This window comes from Euwallacea fornicatus, chromosome 21, assembly GCF_040115645.1.
Source record: "Euwallacea fornicatus isolate EFF26 chromosome 21, ASM4011564v1, whole genome shotgun sequence".
NCBI lineage: Eukaryota > Metazoa > Arthropoda > Insecta > Coleoptera > Curculionidae > Euwallacea > Euwallacea fornicatus.
In genome coordinates, this window is record NC_089561.1 from 35,029 (window position 1) to 54,177 (window position 19,149).

The 19,149-nt window shown below is 33.6% G+C and overlaps 2 protein-coding genes across 8 annotated transcripts; one reads left to right on the plus strand and one right to left on the minus strand.

The window, feature by feature from the left end:
• Positions 1-2,679: 2,679 nt before the first annotated feature.
• Positions 2,680-14,720, minus strand: Caf1-180 (Chromatin assembly factor 1, p180 subunit). 5 transcript variants are annotated; one of them, XM_066294631.1, is made up of 3 exons: positions 14,571-14,720; positions 11,077-11,240; positions 2,680-4,571 (listed from the first exon to the last, which is right to left on the minus strand). In XM_066294631.1, the coding sequence occupies exons 2-3, from the start codon at positions 11,238-11,240 to the stop codon at positions 2,813-2,815; spliced, it is 1,923 nt and encodes a 640-aa protein (XP_066150728.1). In that variant the 5' UTR covers positions 14,571-14,720; the 3' UTR covers positions 2,680-2,812. The 5 variants fall into 5 exon arrangements, with proteins under 5 accessions (XP_066150728.1, XP_066150727.1, XP_066150724.1 ...); XM_066294630.1 differs by having other exon boundaries at positions 14,567-14,717; XM_066294627.1 differs by lacking the exon at positions 14,571-14,720 and adding an exon at positions 13,429-13,780.
• On the plus strand, positions 14,491-19,059 carry LOC136345931 (uncharacterized). Of its 3 annotated transcripts, none has more exons than XM_066294638.1 (7): positions 14,491-14,618; positions 15,480-15,570; positions 16,044-16,163; positions 16,223-16,337; positions 16,782-16,880; positions 17,717-17,842; positions 18,229-19,059. In XM_066294638.1, exons 2-7 carry the CDS (start codon positions 15,502-15,504, stop codon positions 18,921-18,923), a joined length of 1,224 nt encoding a protein of 407 aa, XP_066150735.1. In that variant the 5' UTR covers positions 14,491-14,618; positions 15,480-15,501; the 3' UTR covers positions 18,924-19,059. The 3 variants fall into 3 exon arrangements, with proteins under 3 accessions (XP_066150735.1, XP_066150734.1, XP_066150733.1); XM_066294637.1 differs by lacking the exon at positions 14,491-14,618 and adding an exon at positions 14,876-15,258; XM_066294636.1 differs by lacking the exon at positions 14,491-14,618 and adding an exon at positions 15,272-15,415.
• Positions 19,060-19,149: the final 90 nt, after the last annotated feature.

Sequence of the window (19,149 nt, forward strand, 5' to 3'; positions counted from 1 at the left end):
AAAGAGATAATTAAAGATAAAAAAAAATGAGAATGAATTAATTTAATTTTTGAATTTGGCAAAAAATTAATCTTCAATTCTATTAAAAGGAAGATAAACAAAAAACATTAACCCTTATCTTTCGAAGCAGCGCTTGGCAGAGCGGAGAACAGAGCCTGAGCAAAAATTCTTGAGGCTGCTTTTCTCTGCGACGCAGACCACGTTCCGAGAGATACCGGAGAAGCAACAGCCGCAGACATTCCGTAAACGAAAGATAAAATTTTTCTAAAATTTTGGTATGAAACTACGTAAAACTAAGAGATAACGAGTTTTTTGACACCGCAATCAGACATGACCTCAACCAACAAAACAGGAATAGCAAGGCCGCGACTGAGAACGGTTGGCACAAACATGCAATTCTAATCGAAACCATCGGATGGGTTTCATCAATGGGTTAAAGGATGCGAGTGCTGCTGACCTGCACCGCAGGGCACCGCGTCGCGTTTTGCACACAACGAAACTGTTTGTCAAACTGGTGGCCCGTCAGTCAACCGTTTTAAAAACACTGAATAGCCGTCCAAAAATAGACGGCCTCTCGTAGGATAAATCAGCTACGGACACATGGACGGAGAGAGACAGATATACAAAGAGAGAAAGAGAGAGAAAGAGAATAGGAAAAAGGCGCACATGCGCGGACACTAATTGGCAAACTATCTTTAGCAATTGGGGGTGATTGAGCAATAAGATTATAATACCACATGGAAGCGGGTAAAGCTCTGGGAATCTTAGAATGTGATTCGAAGGATACATTTCTCTAGGTGAAAATATGCCTTTTCTATAGCAACGGCACGTTTCAAGCTTTGCGTTTAATTGACTCTGCAGCACCACAAACCAGATTTCGATCCGATTAGAGATCTTATCAGTTCGGTTCATTTCAACACAATCAAACGAAGGGAAAAATCGACAACGTCAATGGCAAAAATGTCCCACCGGAACCATCTGCAGAGTTTAATTTTTGTCGAGATGAGGCAAAAAGGAGAAAACATATTACACTGATAGGATGTTTTCCTGCAAGAGCATATGCACAAGCATATCTGCTGTTGATACTATTGATTTCTGTCTGAATTAATTAGCGATTAATTGATTTGACGAGATCTCTAATATGGTCGAAACTGGTCTTTGTGGAACTTAAGTTAGACTTAGAGCTGGAGTAACGCATAACATAATAAGAGGACTTGACCTTCTCAGATTCTTCCCATGACTATTTCCCTTAATCTTCATCATATAATTGAGATCCTTAATTTTTTTTAAATAAACTAGATTAATCAATCACTTGAACAATATGTGTAGCGTCAGAAATTCAAAACGTTTTTCTTGAATTATACCCGTCCTGTATTCTGGTGCCAAAATACGCTTAAAAAATAATGGTGTTCCGACCCAAAGGAATAGAAACTTAAACTAAATGCTCTGCTCTTACCCAGCGGCTAAAAAATCAAATTAAGCCCTGGATTACCCGTACCTGCGCATCCGGAACGGGTAATCGGGGCACATCAAACACCGATACTGACCTGATGGTCGGAATGGCTGCGCCGGTAACGCCGCTGGGATCTGCTGTTGAGACGCTCATGCTGTTTGTGTCTGTTGTGCCCTTTCTTCGTTGTCAGGGACCGTCTGTGGCTTCTCTTGAAGCGGCGCTCGGCGCTAGAACCTCGCTCGTACAGTCGCGAACGGTGATTCCTTTGACTGCTGCAAATGGAAAGTAGAACTATGGTTTTGGATTTATCGATCCCCAGAATGGCCGGCTGTATCTCGCAAAAACAATTAAATTGGTTTATATGCAACCCCATCAAAGACGTTTTCATAGCATTATGATTCATTATATATAGGAGGTGCCTTTCTAAGTGGGCTTACCAATAGAGCTATCTCCTAAACGGCGAGGGATAGATAATCGTTTAAATTTTAAGAACTTACCATTTTTGGAAACTTGTTTTATAAGCTTTTGAAAAACAAAAACAATTTAGCAACATTGTTTATGACGACATATTAAAAGTCCCATAATAATGGCAACTTTTCTTCCACCATTTAAACAATTTTATACCACTCGTCGTTAAAGAAGCAGAAATAGTGAAAGCACAAAACATTTTGTACAAGGAGTTATTCTTTCAGATTTTTATAAGGTTTGATTTTATACGCCTGGAAACTCAATGTGTCATCTAACCACATTTTTTGTTTCGAAAATGATTGAAGACCCATTTTATTACAAAACATCGTCAAATAAAAATTTTATAATAATGATACCATTGTTAAATATTGATTTAAAAGCGTTTTCAAAATATGAAATAAAAATATAGTTTTTCAAAAAAACTGAATTGCTATTGATATCGCGTATTGATAAAGTATTTTCAATTAAAAATTTTGACCATTTTAACTATAAAATCTCGGAAACCAACATTAATTTGACAAGACCATTTACGGTCGAATATTAAATTCCCAAATATGGTAACTTTATTCCCATTAATTAATGGAACTTGTAACTGTCACTGTCTCGCAGATAGTAATAGTCGACGCACTTAAAATAGTTTTCTTGTACAAAATAAGAAACATCGGCTTGGTGATGAGTTTTGCCGTCTCGGGCATAGCAATACATAGTAACGAATCAAATACATAAAAGCATGTTGTTCGTGAAATAAAAATGACAAATTGATGCAACGTTTCGGTTTATTAGCAAATAAAGGTTTAAAAGTGTAGTGTAGAATGCGGCAAGCATTCGTAAACATAAGGCGACTATTCCTTTCCCCACCTACGGTAAGGTATAACTTATGTAACAATTGCTCTATTGCTTAATATTATATTTCTCCAAGACATCGTCGTGGACCAACCAGCACATGCCTTTGATCGGTCCTCCTTTCTCCGCTTTTTTATAGCTACTTGAAGTTCGCAAGAATTTTAGTAGATTATTTTTAGAAACGTCAACGTTATATCCATTTTTCTCCATGTAAGTCAAAAATTCTTCAACGATGATAATTTTATTTTTGACATTGCCATGAATAATCTTCAGAAAATGAGGAATGTATTCGCTGGGAAGAAGTACATTCATCGATCCTTTAACAGGTGTCTTCTTTGACGTATCGACAGACGACTCAAAACGTTTTTTAACTTCCACAGGCCCTGCAACTAGCCAGGCGTAGGGCTGCAAGCAACGATAAACTTCGTCGACAGTGTCATCACTCGTCTTAGTGACCCAGAAGCAACCGATGAAGCGAGGCTTCAGTTTATGCGTTTTGGACTTTATATCTTTCTCAAACTCATCATTCAGCAGTTTGAGTTTATGCTTTAGTGACTCCGGTGATAGTCGAGCTTTTACGTCATCGTCTATTTCGTCATCGCTCAAGTGCCCATGAGGCACAAAGAAATCGTTATCCACTTCGTAATCGTCTTGCTCGTTGGTCGCATCTTTCTCATCCTCCTCACCGTACACTTCCAAAGATTCGCCCTGTTCCTCCTCCTCCCAATCATCATCTGAATCTTCCTCATAGTTAAAACGTTCAGTATCGCGGCCGAAAGGCCTACGGGGCTTTATGAACTTGCTGCTTTTTCGCCAAGTGCCGTAGAACGGCGGCCTCCGGTTCTCGCCGAAAGAAAGATACTTAGCTTTCATTTTGCGGCCCACAGAAGTATCTTCGCAGATCGATTCTCCAAGAGGTTGCTTATCCTCTTCCTCGATGATGACAATGTCAGGATCATCGAGAGCCCATGTTGTGGTACAATGACTTGGAATTATTTTCCCCGATTTGAGATCCTTGAGATAGGAAGCGCTCTCGTCTTGACTTTCAATTGCAGAGTCGAGGTGTTGGGCTTCAATTCCCGTTAAAATGGGTCTTCTCGGAGGCGGTAGTTTCATACCGCATTTCAGCTCAAAGGGCATAAAATACGAGGTCGGTTTGTTCATTGAAATTTTCTGATCTACATCAACACTTTCAGTTTTCTTGAAAAAATTTTTTAGTAGTGTTGCCGATTTTTGCTTCATTTCTTCTTCTTTCCGTTTTTCTTTATGTTTCTCCTCAGTTTCCTGTAACTTTTTCAATTTCTCCTGTTCCTTTTCCTTGCGTTTTTGATCCTTGTCCTCCCGCTCTTTCTTCTTCTGCTCCTCCTTCAATTCCTTTTCTTTTCGTTTGATCTCCGTCAGTTTTTGTTTTTCTTCTAGCAATTTTTGCTTCTCAACTTCTTTTCGCTCCTTAACCTTCTGCTTTTCGGCCAAGATCTTGGCCTTCTCTTCTAAGCGTTGTTTTTCTCGTTCCTCCTTTTCCTTCTGTTTTTGCTGCTTCTTCTTCTCGGACTCAACATGCTTCAAAAGCCGCTTAGGGGTATTCTTCGGGGTTGATGGTTCAGTGTTATCGGTTGTGTGGGACTCGAGTGATTCAGAGTTAAGGGGAATATATACCGATTCAGTGGCCGTCCCTACTTCACCAGACCTACAAATATCTACATCAATATGTTTCTCAATGTCATCCGTGGCCGCTGAGTGTTGCTCGAGAGAGCTGGTTTTGGTATTGGATTCGACGAATATCGGCTCGTCCATCTCCGAATTGGAACTAGAAAAAACACGTTTGATCAGTGAGATGTACTCCGGTCGCGTCAGCAAATCGTCAGCACCAGCCAGAGACCAAAATGTGACCTTGAAAACAGACATAAGACGACAATAAATACACACGTGGGAAAAAAACACTTGTAAAATTGCTACCGTTGGATAAGGAACTATTGAGGGTTATCATTCATTACGCCAATGCCTTTGGCATTGCGTACGACATCTGAAATACCTTTTATTTGTGTTAATCTGGTGTTCTCCTATTTACTTATAATAGGAGGACACTTCACAACAACTACTAACTGAGTGTTTTTAACGGTACCAATTGTACTTTTCTTTTATTTGATGGAATGTTACCTACCTACCGTATTTCGGTCTAAGGTGGATATGACAACATGCTTTGAACGTATTTTATTTGTAGTTTTGTTGCAATGCTAAAAGGAATTGCTTGTAGAAGAACGAAGTCACCGATGGGCTCACAGATACCAAATCGTATTATGCGAGATCACTAACTACAGAGTTCTAGCAAATAGTACTAGAACTGTAACTCAGTTTTGATTCCACAACACGAATAAAAATTATTTTGCTACGTCCGGGAGTAAAGTACTATTTTACGTTCACGGGCATAATAATGAATTCACAAAAATGCCCACTAAGTTTATTTTCAATTATTTTCTACTTTGGCTTCTTTGTAAAAAAATAAATTTAAATAATGCAATTTCGTGAAAGTTTCAAGATCCACGTTTTATAATTCAAAATTTATATTCTGCACTTTTGACATAAAGTCCGTTTTATTCTTTCACATAATTGTGGTCCGCAATGTGCAAGGTTTTTTTTTCACACATTACAAATGTCTTCTAAACCATTTTTAATGCCTTCTATTCCGCTAGAAGTACTAAAATAAATCAGGTTTAAGTTTATTTAAAATTAAAAAAGTCGGAACTCAAATCTGCAGATTACACTGAAAACAAGAATGCACTGGTAAATTACAATAGATAGACTCTTAGCAGACAAAAATCTAATTCTCGAATTTTTTGTCAGCGACGTCTTGTATCACAGTTCACGTTGGCCCAGAAACCTTTCAGAACCTTTTCCATACAACTCTCGGAAAAATACGAGACATTGGAAACTGAGAAATAGTTTAACCAAGTAATTCGTTCTTTCCAAGAGATATCAAAATATACGTGATACATCTGACACTTGAAAATCTGTTTTTCCTCTACGTGAATATCCGTAAAATCAAGCGATATAAATGACTAGTTTGACATCAAGGCGTTGGAAAAATTTCCGTATTGAGCAGACGAAATTTCCAAAAATGAAAATTTTCAATTTGGAAAAGTTCTATGTTCACATCTTTAATTCTATGGATTTAAGTGAAACTGTATTTGCAACTTGCAACATAGAAAACCGATAACTGCAAGCCAAAAATATGCATAACCATAAAATCCGAAAAACATGAAACATTAACAATATAAAAACACTAAACATAAATAAAGCTCAAAATCCTTCGTAATTCATAAGGTACTCTTCTGTGGAAAAAAAACAACACTTTTCTGACGTTATACCTTCTTACTAATATTAAAACGTACTTAATCTCCTGTTGATGGGAAAACATGTTGCATTTCGGCAACCAGGTTGCCATGGCTACATAAAGAACTTGAGGTCTTTCATTGGATATATCCAGACGAAGACGACGAAAATCGGGAAGTAAACTTTCATGGTGCTGGTTCTTCTTCATGTCGTAATGAACCGCGTACGAAACCATCTTTGAAAAACCCACCAAATTATGGCCTGAATTGTACCCCGACATCTAGGGCTGCGACGCTATAAGGGGATGGTACCTCAATATTTTGTTTCTTTGGAACATTGGCCATAAAGTTGGTCTGTAATTGCCTCAGCTATAAAATGCATTCGAATAGGGTACAGTGGTCCTGTTGAATTGTTAAAAAAATACTACTGCAATTTCTATTTATGTGATCAGTTAGAAAATGCATAGCTTTGCATAACGACTAGGATTTTATATCACAATATAATACAAGTTCAGGTATCAGATTAGTAAGGTTAAATAGAAGTAACTATAAATCCAACTTTCTATGTTATTCGTAATGCGCGTATAAAAAAACACATTAACCGTCCAGGAATGAAGAGCACTTTAAAAATTAGAAATAAAAAGAGCATATTTAAAAAAAAATTGTTCCCATTGATATCTTGAATGCGAAATGTTGAGGTTAACAAAATAATGTATTTATATATTGCACTTCTTTCGTCAAAAGAATTAATGCGGCTTATAGCAATGTTAAATGTAACATAAAAAAAAATTAATTTGAAATGTAATATGTATTTTGTTTTCCGAGATTATCCAAAAATTATTAAATTGATCAAAATGTTGAATTGAAAATACTTCAAAAGCTATATCAGTATCATCAAAACTTTTTCGTTCTTAATAATGCCAAATACGGCATATCAAAAATACCTTCATAAAGTAGGTGATTATTTCCCATTGTTAAACCGATTTTATAACTATCACGATTTGGGCCCAAATAACCTTAAAATAAGTAGCGATATGACAAATTAAGACGCCACTTTTTCGAAAGAGCGAAACTTTAAAGCAATTCATTGCTGAACAAATTTATTATATTCCTGTCACCGGGTACGTTACAGATTTCAATTGTAACATTGGTATGTGCGTACAAGTAATTCATTGAAATGGCATTAAGAACTTGACCTTCCTTAAAACATCAAGAATTATTCTTAATTTACGAGCTTCTGCTAAGCAGATCAATGCCAACGGTTTGGCGGACGACAACCTTGGGAGCTATATATTATTAAACGGACATGTATCGGTGCTTATGTCTGTTTAATAAAGAAATTTATATTAAATGCCAACGAAAATGTTTAACAGATCCACCATACAGACACCAATACCACTTAAAATCGTTTCGTTATTCGAATCCAAATATACGAATATGCGTTTTTTTTAAGAAGCATTTTAGATTCTTAGGTTAATAGTTACGTGATTATAAAGTTCCTGTGTTTGTTACTAATTGGGAACAAAATTATATCTTTGGTGCTGAATCTTCAGCCAGCGTGAAGTAGTTTCACATTTCATTTACTAGCAGTGAAATTTCATAAACGAAATGAGACACTACTGAAAGTTATAGCAAACGCATTTCGTCCAAATATAGTGTCAACAGCGAAGACACCCTTGGAGGAATGAAGGTTAATAATTAAAGCCTTTTTTTACCTGTTCAATATCATATCTTATGATAGGTATCCTACAAAATTGTTTTTCATTTACTTCACAAAACAAAACCACTACACATTTTTGTCCAAAGCGGAACAATACTTCTTAAGATGCGTTTATTTTCCGATTAATGTCAGGATTAAGAAGGTTTAATTAAATAGAATTTTATTTACCACGAGAGTTTTTTCAAAACGAACAGTAATATAGAAAGTATTAGAGATGAACCAATACAAAACGTAATTCAATATAGTCGCAAAATAAAGCACAAAAAGAGGTTTGGTTTTGAAACGTGAGTCAAAGTCAACATTTCGAATAAATGGATTAAAACTATTACCAGTTTTTGAACAAAGTAGCTATATTTTACATTTTTGCAGAAAGTGATGTTATAGATATTCTGTTCAAAAAAGGCAATTTTTTTTAAATCCATTTATTCAATATATTGACTTTCACTCATTTTTCAAAACTAAATCTCAATTTTACATACTATTAACTGAAGGCGAGAAAATTTTTAAATATCCATATAATTTCTTTGACTGCTTAAAATTTTATTTTATCCACTTATTCCATATGTTGATATTCGAAATGGAAACCTTGTCCCAAAAAAAGTATGAAGGTTCCGAATCATGACGCATATTTTCCTGCGGTGCGTCCGAACTGATTGCCTTGTACGGACGACCGACGGTTCTTTAAAATGACGGACGTTGCATGTTATCAGGCATTATAATTGTTATATGCATTTGCAGAAAAGTAAAAACAAATCTCTAGATCAGTAAATATACGTAAAGTTATAATAAATTGAGAAAATCTAATACAATGAGACATGTAGGATGATAATGAATGAAATAAATGTAAAATTCAAGGATTCTTTCACATTCTTCACCTACTCTTTGCAAATCTTTCCTCATCTTGAAGTATGTACATTATATGAAATAAGCTTAATTCTACAAGTAACTAAAGGAATATTTTAGCATCAGTCAAAAAGTCAAGTATTTTCTAGATTTTAGATACTATCGCTTGTACCGTATTCTTATTTAACATTTCAAAAGCGCTGTCCATTCCTGAGAGATCAATGTATCATTTCTTTCTTTTTTTTTTAAATCAATATCATCACATATATTTTTATGTGTTTGATTTGTCCACTAGATCTTCGATAGTTCCTCAAATAAAAGAAATCATTAGAGTCATATTGGAAAAGCTAACTGGCCAACGAAACACTGACCGACTGATAGTCGTAATACTTTTGATTAAAAGTTTTGAGTAACGTTTGTAAAATATCCTTTAATCTTCTAAAAAATTGACAACGCCGTTTACGATCTATGCAAAGTCACTACAAAATCCAACTGTTTTTCAACTAATTAACTGATTTTGTAAGTCTCACCTTTTCGGAGATAGCAATGGTGAATGCACTTAAAAATAACACCATGTATAGTTACTGCAACTTTACAAATAAAGTTTCGAAATTTTTACTCCCAATAGGAGTTGATTTAATTAAGTAGATAAGTCAAATTGGGACACATGACCTGACATTTCGGTCTGGCGCTTCATGTAAAGGATTTTTTTTTTGGGGAAATTACGACAACAAATTAACTAAAATTAATTATAGAAAAATAGGTACGATTGCAACATGACCACTGTACCACCAACACCCCAACCAAACTGAAATCCTTACAGTATTGCAAATACCTAAAACAAATCCAAAATGCCACTCATCCCATATGTACGACTGCTCAAAGAAACTCCGCAATGTCAATCACCAGTAACCACCACAAGACGCAAGACATAGGGTATAATTCACTATTCACCGCCAAGATCGTAACTACTTAACAACGACGTCGAAGAACGACTGTACCGCCACGCCAATGCAGTTAAAAATAAACAGCGAAAACGATATTTCAGGGTAAACAAGATAACAAAGGAAGGACAAGGAAATAAGTAGCGTAAATCTGATCTGTTTCTTGTACCAGCAGTACCTCTAGAGGCAAACGGAGGCTATTCAACGTGCCGAGGAATAACGAAGGATAAAGTTTGTAGATGAATCAAGAACCATACTTTCTAGAGAAAATATGTCAAATCCTGTTAAAGATGAGCTATTAACTATATTAGGGGAATGACAAATCACAATAACTCTAAAATGGTAAATGAAGGGGGAAAAATGAGCCATTGCCATTTTCATATAACAGAAAACTATAATTGATGAAGTGGATATATTTTTGTGAAAAAAAAAACTTATTTACGATTTCAAATTACGTATTAAGTACTCAAAATTCAATAACTGCTGAGCACGTGCTCTCACAGTACTGTCAAGAAAACGTGACCTAAGTGCAATGAAAACGTGCAAATTGATGATAATTAAAATCAGTAATTAGCATGTTGATTTAGGAGTGTATAAATTTTGCCTGTGAAAGGTATGATTATGATTAGATATGTACGTTTTTCCGAATCATTATTCTTTGAAACCCATTATTACAAAATATACTCTTTAATCGCACCTTCCGCAACGTGTAAAATATTTTAAGATGGCTGACAAGCAGCATATTTTAACATAATGTAATATACAAACCACAATTATTTAACTTAAAAGGGCAACCTTGCACTTAAATGATATCTAAAAATGGTAATTTTTCATCTCCTATTTACCTTTTGATCTTAGCATTAAAATTAAAGCTCGCCTCTTCTTCAAATAAAGATTATCAGATACCGTGATTTAAAAGTGCTTGTTCTATACAATTCGCATTATTGATAGATACTGTATGGTGACCAAAAACGGCAAAGCCGAAATGTGAAAACTGTGTGTCGAAGGTCTGCGGGGGTAAATTACAAATGTACATCATACATCAACGAGTGAAATTTATCTGTATAACTGTGTAAATAGCAACTTGCCACTCTTAGACCGGTTGTGTTGGCAGATGGTCAAACATATTTAAAGGACATAAAGATATAAAGAAGTAAATGCTGACATGCAGAAGTGAAAACAAATCTCGAAGATAAACAAAACAAAACAAAAATAGAAAAGAAATATTTTCATTTTTAATTTCGTTCTTCGATTATATTTGACTAATAGAAAAAAACAAAAGGTTTCAATATCTTTCACAGAATTTGAGTATGATACTTTATAGCTTTCGTTTTATATGTATACAAGCGGCACTGTATAAAATAAGAACGCATGAGGTTTTAGCAAAGTATGTCGCATTATTCACCATATTATTATGTTGTAAAATTTATCAAACTGAATTAGAAAAATTATTACTTTTTTAAAATTTTGTCTTACCTAATTGATCTCGGAGGACTATCTGCGTCAATCCGCCTGCGTTTACCATCCTTCTCATGCGAGCCAGGTTTCCTGATTCTGTCATGACCTCGATCTCCAGAAGGCGATCTGGACTCTGACCTGGATCTGCTCCGGGAATAATGTCGCTTCCTTGAACGGGGCATCTATAATTTGATTGTAGATATTACAGAAATTATGTTTTCAACTATGATTTATTAGTGATAATGAAGCTCGCTAATTCCGGTCAAAGATGCTAACATAGTATTTTTATACAGGGGGTTTATAATGTAGCTAAACGGATTATGATAAACTAAAAAAAAATAATAATAAAATAATATTATTCAAACTAATAAATAACGTCAAAGTTGATTGTTTTTAATCAATTTCTTCTACTTCAGGTGTCCAATTCAAAATTGTAAATAGAATACCGTATTTTTTTAAACCTTTTTTGATAGAAATCATTTTTCTGAATTTGATGATTATATGACAGGTTAATGTTAAAACAATTTTTAACCAAAAAGCATTAGAAAATTTTATTTCTTTGAGTACTGATATATTCTCTTGAATATTACACACAAGACTTTTCTTCTGTATTTAATAACATATTTTTCTGTACTTTTTAGAAAAAATTATTTTCATAGATATTGCTCAATTTGACAACCACTATACCTCGTATTTATAATAGCATTTGGTACAATTTTTTTACTGGGTAACATAAACTTTATCACGAAGGCAGCCCTATAGTCAAAAATCCAATAAAAAAAGGTTCAGTAAATGAGCTGACGGTTTTATCTTACTCTTTCTTGTTGGGTACTAATGGACTCCAGTTATCTATGGAGCCAAGAATCTTTGTATAAGATAATACAATAGAAAAAGATGGGATGAAAAGCTGATGACAACTTATATTCACTGTCATACATTGTCAAATTAAAAAACATGCTTTCTATTAAAAAATTTCAAAAATATATATATACGGATTTTTATTTAAAATTATAAAGTCGACACCTGAAGCAAAAGAAGTTGAATTAAAAAAAAATGCAACTTTGATGTCATATAGTATTATAAACAATATCATTTTATTTGGATCTTAGTTCATCAAAAGTTGTTCAAAAATAACATGACAAAAATCAAACCTAAATACAAGGTGATAACTTCTCATATTATATGGACCTTGGATTTTTTTTTTAATTCGTCCACAATGTAAATTGAGATTAATTAAATCATTCATAGCAAATTTGTATTCATTTCAACAATTTTCTTTAAATTTTGATGGAATTTTTGTGATGTGCTCTTGTGATTCTCTTTTTTTTGAGGGATTAATAACCAGAAAATTAAAGTTATGGATTTTCAAAAAACTTTACATATAGATGAAAATCATGCCAAAGTGGATTTAAAAAAAGACTCAAACACTTTTTTAAAATGTCCCTATTTTTTTTCTATTTGAACTGAATAAACCCATCATAAATTTGAAGAATGATGGTAATCAATGGATATGTTTCAAGCTTAGTTATGTAACTCATTGTTAAATGTACCTTAATGTACATTCAACAAGATTCTCACTATGAACTCTTTTATGTTTGGGGATTAAGCAATGTTTGGCATTGGGTTGTTGAGTGTTGGTCCTACCAATTTCTTTAACTGATAAGCGTATTATTTAACCCTAAATGAAAGGACCATATCTTTTTAAATATCTTTTCTGCTAGACTGTTTTCCCATACTTCGAGCAAAAATGACAGGTCAGTTTAATAAGGTTAGAAATTAACACTTAACCTAACACATTATAGGTTAAAAACATAAAAAATGCATGCTTTTCTTATGAATCACTTAAAACAATGCTTTCTGCAAATTATTCAACTCAATAGGGCTTAATTCAAGTGTTGTGAACATTTATTGTATCTGTTAGAAAGTACTGGATTTGAAATTAGATAAAAAATTATATGTTGTGAATTTTTATACAATTATAAAAATTATGGATTTTGATATTTGTAGTAGGATCAACTGTTATTTGGGATTTGATGGTAAATAAATGCGCAGCCTGTTCGACTTGAAATGACCAGCCCAGCACAAATAATCCAAACCGTTTTGGGGCGCATTATTTTCGAAAAGAATTCTAAAAACCTCACCTGAACTGGAATCGAGCTGACAATTTTTTTAACAAACGTTTTTGGAATTTTACACCGAAAGGAGAAAGGCAAAATACTCTAAATTTTCAGAAAATTAAAATACTAATACCGACAGTCAGCCATGTTTCTTTCGATTGTTTATGGAGTGACGCGACCACGATGGCGTCAATGCGCATTGAACCAGAACGTAATGGCGCTTAAAATCATAAATGTGTAATTGTCTACTTACGTTGTTTTTCGATAAATGGTTAAATTTCCCCCAAATCACCGTAGCTATATTACTAACACAATTCCAAGTTCTGTGAGTCGAACCTCGTAAAAATTCTCTACTTAGTGAAAATCCGAACATCGATCCAACCTGTATGGTTGGAAGGGGATTTGATGGAAAAATACACAAACATGAAAGAAAAATTAAAGCGAATTTCACATCAAATATACAATCACGGACGATCAGAAACCCTAAATATAGTACTTTTTCGGTTTAGGTTCCGATTTTTTGTCTATTTGAATCTTAAACGTAAAAGCGAAAAGTAGAACTCAAGCAGATTTGTGGCTGCTGTCACTTTTGACAAATCATTTGTCGTCTCTGTACTTACACAGCATATCTACTACATGCAAGCTACAAAAGCCTTCGTCAATTAACAGAACGTACGAAAATCTGGAAGTGTGGCAGCGTTGCAACATTTTAGCGGAATATGTCATTTGAATTTGGATTTGCGAACTGTCTTTGGTTCTACTACGCAGTACGATTTAAAAATGTTTTCCTGACGCGCAACATTTTTATTAATACGGCAGGGAAATTTTTGTATGCCTCACTTTAGAGTGAAATTGTACTAATATTTAACGAAACTGTAGAGTCGGAAATCTCCAAAGAATAACCTTGTTTGTAACATAATCCCTATCTGTAATCGTTTATCAATAAATTTTTATGCATATCTATAAATTCTATGTTGGTCTAGAACCATTCCGAATTGAACATACAGAGTAATAATACGATTCATAATGTCAAGATGTTGGCAGAAATTCTATAAGGCCACTATTACCAAAATCAGTAAACAAAAGTTTGCTATAGTCATTTTAACTTTACAGACATCCAGGGATTAAACACTACTTAGTATATTTATTATCTTATCTGACAAGAATCCTGGCAACACAGTTTACAATTTCATCAGCTGTTGGACGACAGTATGGCTTACTAATGTCACACTTCAAGATAATAAAATAAGAACTGATTATATTGAATAACGTTTTTTTAGTTTTTAGTAAATTTTGACTCAATGGCTATAAATGTTCTAGTTTTAAATAAGTCCATGAAACCTACGTCACTTAGTATAAGAAAGAAGATAGTTCATTTAATAAAAACTTACTTACGGATATACAAAGAAGTCTTCTAACACAGGTGTACCACACAAACGAACAGTTAGTATTTTTTTTGTAAGTTCCCGCGCCTTGACCTACTGAAATATCTGTACTTCACTTTGAGAATTCAATTCTCAGGAAAACAAGGCGATTTTCATCGACTCAAATCAATTAATAAACAAATAATCTGACATTAGATTTTTAACTGGACTCTAACGAATGCGAGACACAATGTCGAATGTTGGCACCTCCGAAATTATTAAAAAAGTTACCAAAATCGTGCGTAGGTGTGAGAAATTATGTTCCGGAGTTGCAAAGAACTAATTTTAGCTTATAAATGCGGTTGCATGCAATTAAATGTTCTGTGATTTTTTGGGATCGGAAAAATGAAAACCGTAAATCAGTTCAATTTGCACTGGTAGTGTTTCGTTTAAATTGGCGGCAACATTGCGATATTTCCAATTTCATACCAGACTTGCTACGGCCAGAAAAGACTTCAAGCAGCAGTTCTCTGTCATTCTTATTGTCACATGTCCTTTCTCAAATGGTAAAAAAACTTTTGGATCTTGAGAATAAAAATCATAAAAAATATTAAAAATTTCAGTTTAGATACATACAATATTAAAAAAAAAAGAAAAAACATTCTTTTGTAGTAAGAAACGTGTGAACTGCAATAAAAAAAGAATAGGTTTTTCTATAGGTAAGTTAAACCAGTTATTTTGTTCCCTCGCATTAGATGCCTGGTTCTGGGAGCATGCTTTTGGTGCTGTAAAGTTTCTTCCGCATAACCAATTTTCGTCACTTAAAAAAAAATAATTTCATAATTTTTGATAAAGAATGCCTGTGGATTATTACAGGTATTCATCGTTGATACTGAAATTATCCACTTATTTTCTTATGTTAATTTATTTATTTTTTTAGCCCAGATAACTTCTTTAAGAAAATGACAGACCTGGAGTCTCCAAAGAAGAATAATGATTGCTACTTTTATTATTATTCAACATGTACAAAGGTAAATAATAAAATTTTCCACTTATGGATCTTAATTTAATCTGCGATCATCACATATATATATATATATATGATCTCTTATATCATATATTCAAAATTACACTTGGATTAAATATGAAACAAACAATTTTGCATTGAGGATTGAACAAGAATTGTTAAATAGTGGTGTGCTGTTAATAGTTCCAAACTTAAATTATGAAATTTAAGTTTACTTTCACCACATCATTGTGAATTGAATTTCAATCAGCTGAAAGTGCTCAAAAATTAGGTTTGTGAGCTGTTAAAAGGCAATTTGTCAAACATCAAACAATTGATTTTTTAAAGTTAACCATGTGAATTACCTATGGAGTAATCCCAGAATGTCCAAGGGTATTTACTTCAAAAATGTCACAAATGTAATATTTAATTGAAAATGACATGGATCATATTGTTTTTGAAATTTACACTGTATAAAATTATTCTATTCTCTTATAGGGTGACAGTTGCAGTTTTCGACATGAACCCTCAGCTTTAGGATGTGAGACAGTATGTTCTTTTTGGAAAGAAGGAAAATGTTTGAATGTACATTGCAGTTTTCGACATATGGAATTACGGGTAACTATGTTTAAAGTATAGTGAGATGTCAAATTCTGTATATTTTTATGTGTGTTTAGAAAAATCGGAAAGCTATCCCTTGTTATTGGGAGTTGCAGCCAGGTGGTTGCCTAAAGCCCCATTGCCCCTTCATGCATCAGAATCAGTCAAATGATCTTGACAATAAACTATTAGGTATGTAACAATTTTAATGAATATTATGTTGCTGATAAGAACCTACTCTTGGACTGGATTAATATGAGCTTGAATCAAAATGCGTCTATATGTGATGGATCTTATATTATTTAAATATGATTTCAAATTGTCTAACCTAATTTTCTCAATTATTAAAATTTTCAAAAACTATTGAGAACTTTTAAATTTGTACAATATTTATAAGTTAATTAACCGTAATCGTGAATGAATTTATGGATTATGAAAGAAAAACGACTTTGCTTTCAATCCTATCTATATTCACACCAAATATTGCTTTCAATTCACTCCGCTTTTCATCCCATGCACTTGAAAAAAGGTGCGTCGATTTAAGTTTGTTAATCCGATCGAAATTTCGAAGCTAAATATGTATATAAACATTTTTCATTTATTCATTTATTTAGATATAATGTTTTCTCAATTTAGGTAAAACTGAGACGGCTCTACCAGAAAATTGCATTCCAGCTGATGGTAGTTTGAAAAATACATCTGCTGTGGACAGTTTGGTGGTGAATTTTGAAGAAGGTATGCGACTTGTTAAATAGCTCAATTAATAAACAACTTTATAAACTGATATCGTTGTTAAACTTTGACTGAATTAGCTTTTGGAGGGTGCCGTTATGTTGTTTATTTATCTGCAAGAGTTGCAATTTTTTGTTATCGTTCCTTAGTGATTATGCATTGTATGAGATTTATTCAATTGTTGCTTATTTCCTAGTTGAATTGAATCAAAAATATTGATAATGACGCTTTAAGAAACTTGACTTAATATTGTTTGTGGTGGCATGTATCAAAAAGCTTTCCATCCCCTTTGCACAACGAAATTGATGCATAGGTTGAATCTCAAAATTCATTTTTCTTGTTTTTAACCTCAATTTGAACCATTTTTTCTTGATAATACGATTTAAATGTGGTATTTATGTGCCGACGTCACATAGACGACTGTTTTTACTCTAGGATTTTTTTTTTTTTTATGGAAAGTTTTATTTGCAATGCATTATTTAAATGATGACAAATTTATTTACCCATTATGTTGGACTTGAAGATTACAATTAATTTGTTATGGTTGTATAAATTATTAAAATAAAGAGACATTCATTAAATAAAGTTCAGCAGTTTTTAATTTTTAAAGTAACATGATGCTTACGTATTAAGAAAGATTTTGAAAATTAATTAATTCATAGACTACAAAAAAATACGTAATAATCATTATGGATAAACATAACCATTCCTTTTGACTGACGCTACAAGAATGCACCTTCCCATAACTAAAATGTTGAATCAACTAAATCCAATTCGACAGACTTATTGTAAACGGAATTAAGAGACATGGATAATAACATTTAGGTGTATTCTTGTAGAGTCCGACTCGGAATCGGCGATTTCCACTTCGCCAACTAAATACAGAGTCCCAAGAGTGAAGACCCTTGAAGAAATCAAATTGGAGAAGATTGCGGCCGAATCCGCTGCATATTATTTTTACCCTGGTAAGTACACACATATTATTCAGTTACAAACAATACTTCAATAGATTATTTTTTTCCATTGGGTCAATTTGTAAACTCTACATCACAGAAAAGCACATAAATTGTGTCTCTGTTTAAGAGCGTTTACGAGTACTAAATATTCGAAACGGTGAGAGTTTTAAAAGCAGATAAAAATTTTCAAATTGTTTTTGATTGTGTATCTATTTATGTATGGCACAATAAAGATTATTATTATTGTTATTTGGTAAACGGCGTTTACGAGACATATAAAATGCCCCAAAACGAATGGCACTTTTTTCTGTCATTTAACTGATTTTGTAATTCGCTCTCGCCGTTTTGGACACTGCACACTGTAAAATTTTTATCCAACTGAGAGTATTACACAGGTTCTCATCAAAGCCTTGAAAACTTCGCTGAGAGTGACTTACGCAGAAAAATTCTCCATCGCGTAAGACAACCAAAATTAGAGCAAAGTCGAAAAACGATTGCCCGTAAACTTACCAAAGAGGAAATTGGAGAAATTTTGGGCGAGGGGAGTCCAAAAAGGGATACTGCCACGTCCACCAATGATTATGTCGCTTATTATGGGAAAAGAAGAAAACTTACAAACGAAGAAAACGTGCAAGACGTCAAAATAAAAACCCTCGATGAAATCCGAGCAGAAAGAAATTACTCAAAGGAACAATGTCATTTAAATACTAATCCAAAAGAGAACTGCGGCGAGCCTGAAGTGAGCAGTACGAGTAACGATAAGCAACAACCATCCGAATTATTAGAAAGTGAGTTGTTGCCACAACCGGCTGTGGAATCTTTACGACTTCTGAGACAATTAAACATGTCCAAAATCAGGGCTCAACTTCCCTTAGAAGTAACGACGGATGCAGAATTGAATATTTTCGACAACATCAAGTCGGATGCAGTACTCAACAATGAGCTTCGAGATACTGAATGTGCGGATATAAACGCATTGGAGGAGCAGTCCTTATTGTTGTTGGATGACGTCGACGAAGATATGTCTATCAAAATTAAACCGGAAGATGATTTGTTGAATGAAATCGACGGTGTGTTAATGGATGAATAATGGAAGAAAGGAGTTCAATAATTTAAAAAGGAAATTAAAACTTTTCTATGTAAAAAATTACCTACTTTGTGTAATAAACTGTTAATTAAAAAAAGTGTATAAACAAATATTATGGAGTCACATTAAGTAACACAAACCATTATTTATTCGTTAAAGATGGAAACACTGAATAAAAACATTTAACGGGAATGAATCTATGCTTTAACAGTTACAATGATCACTTAAT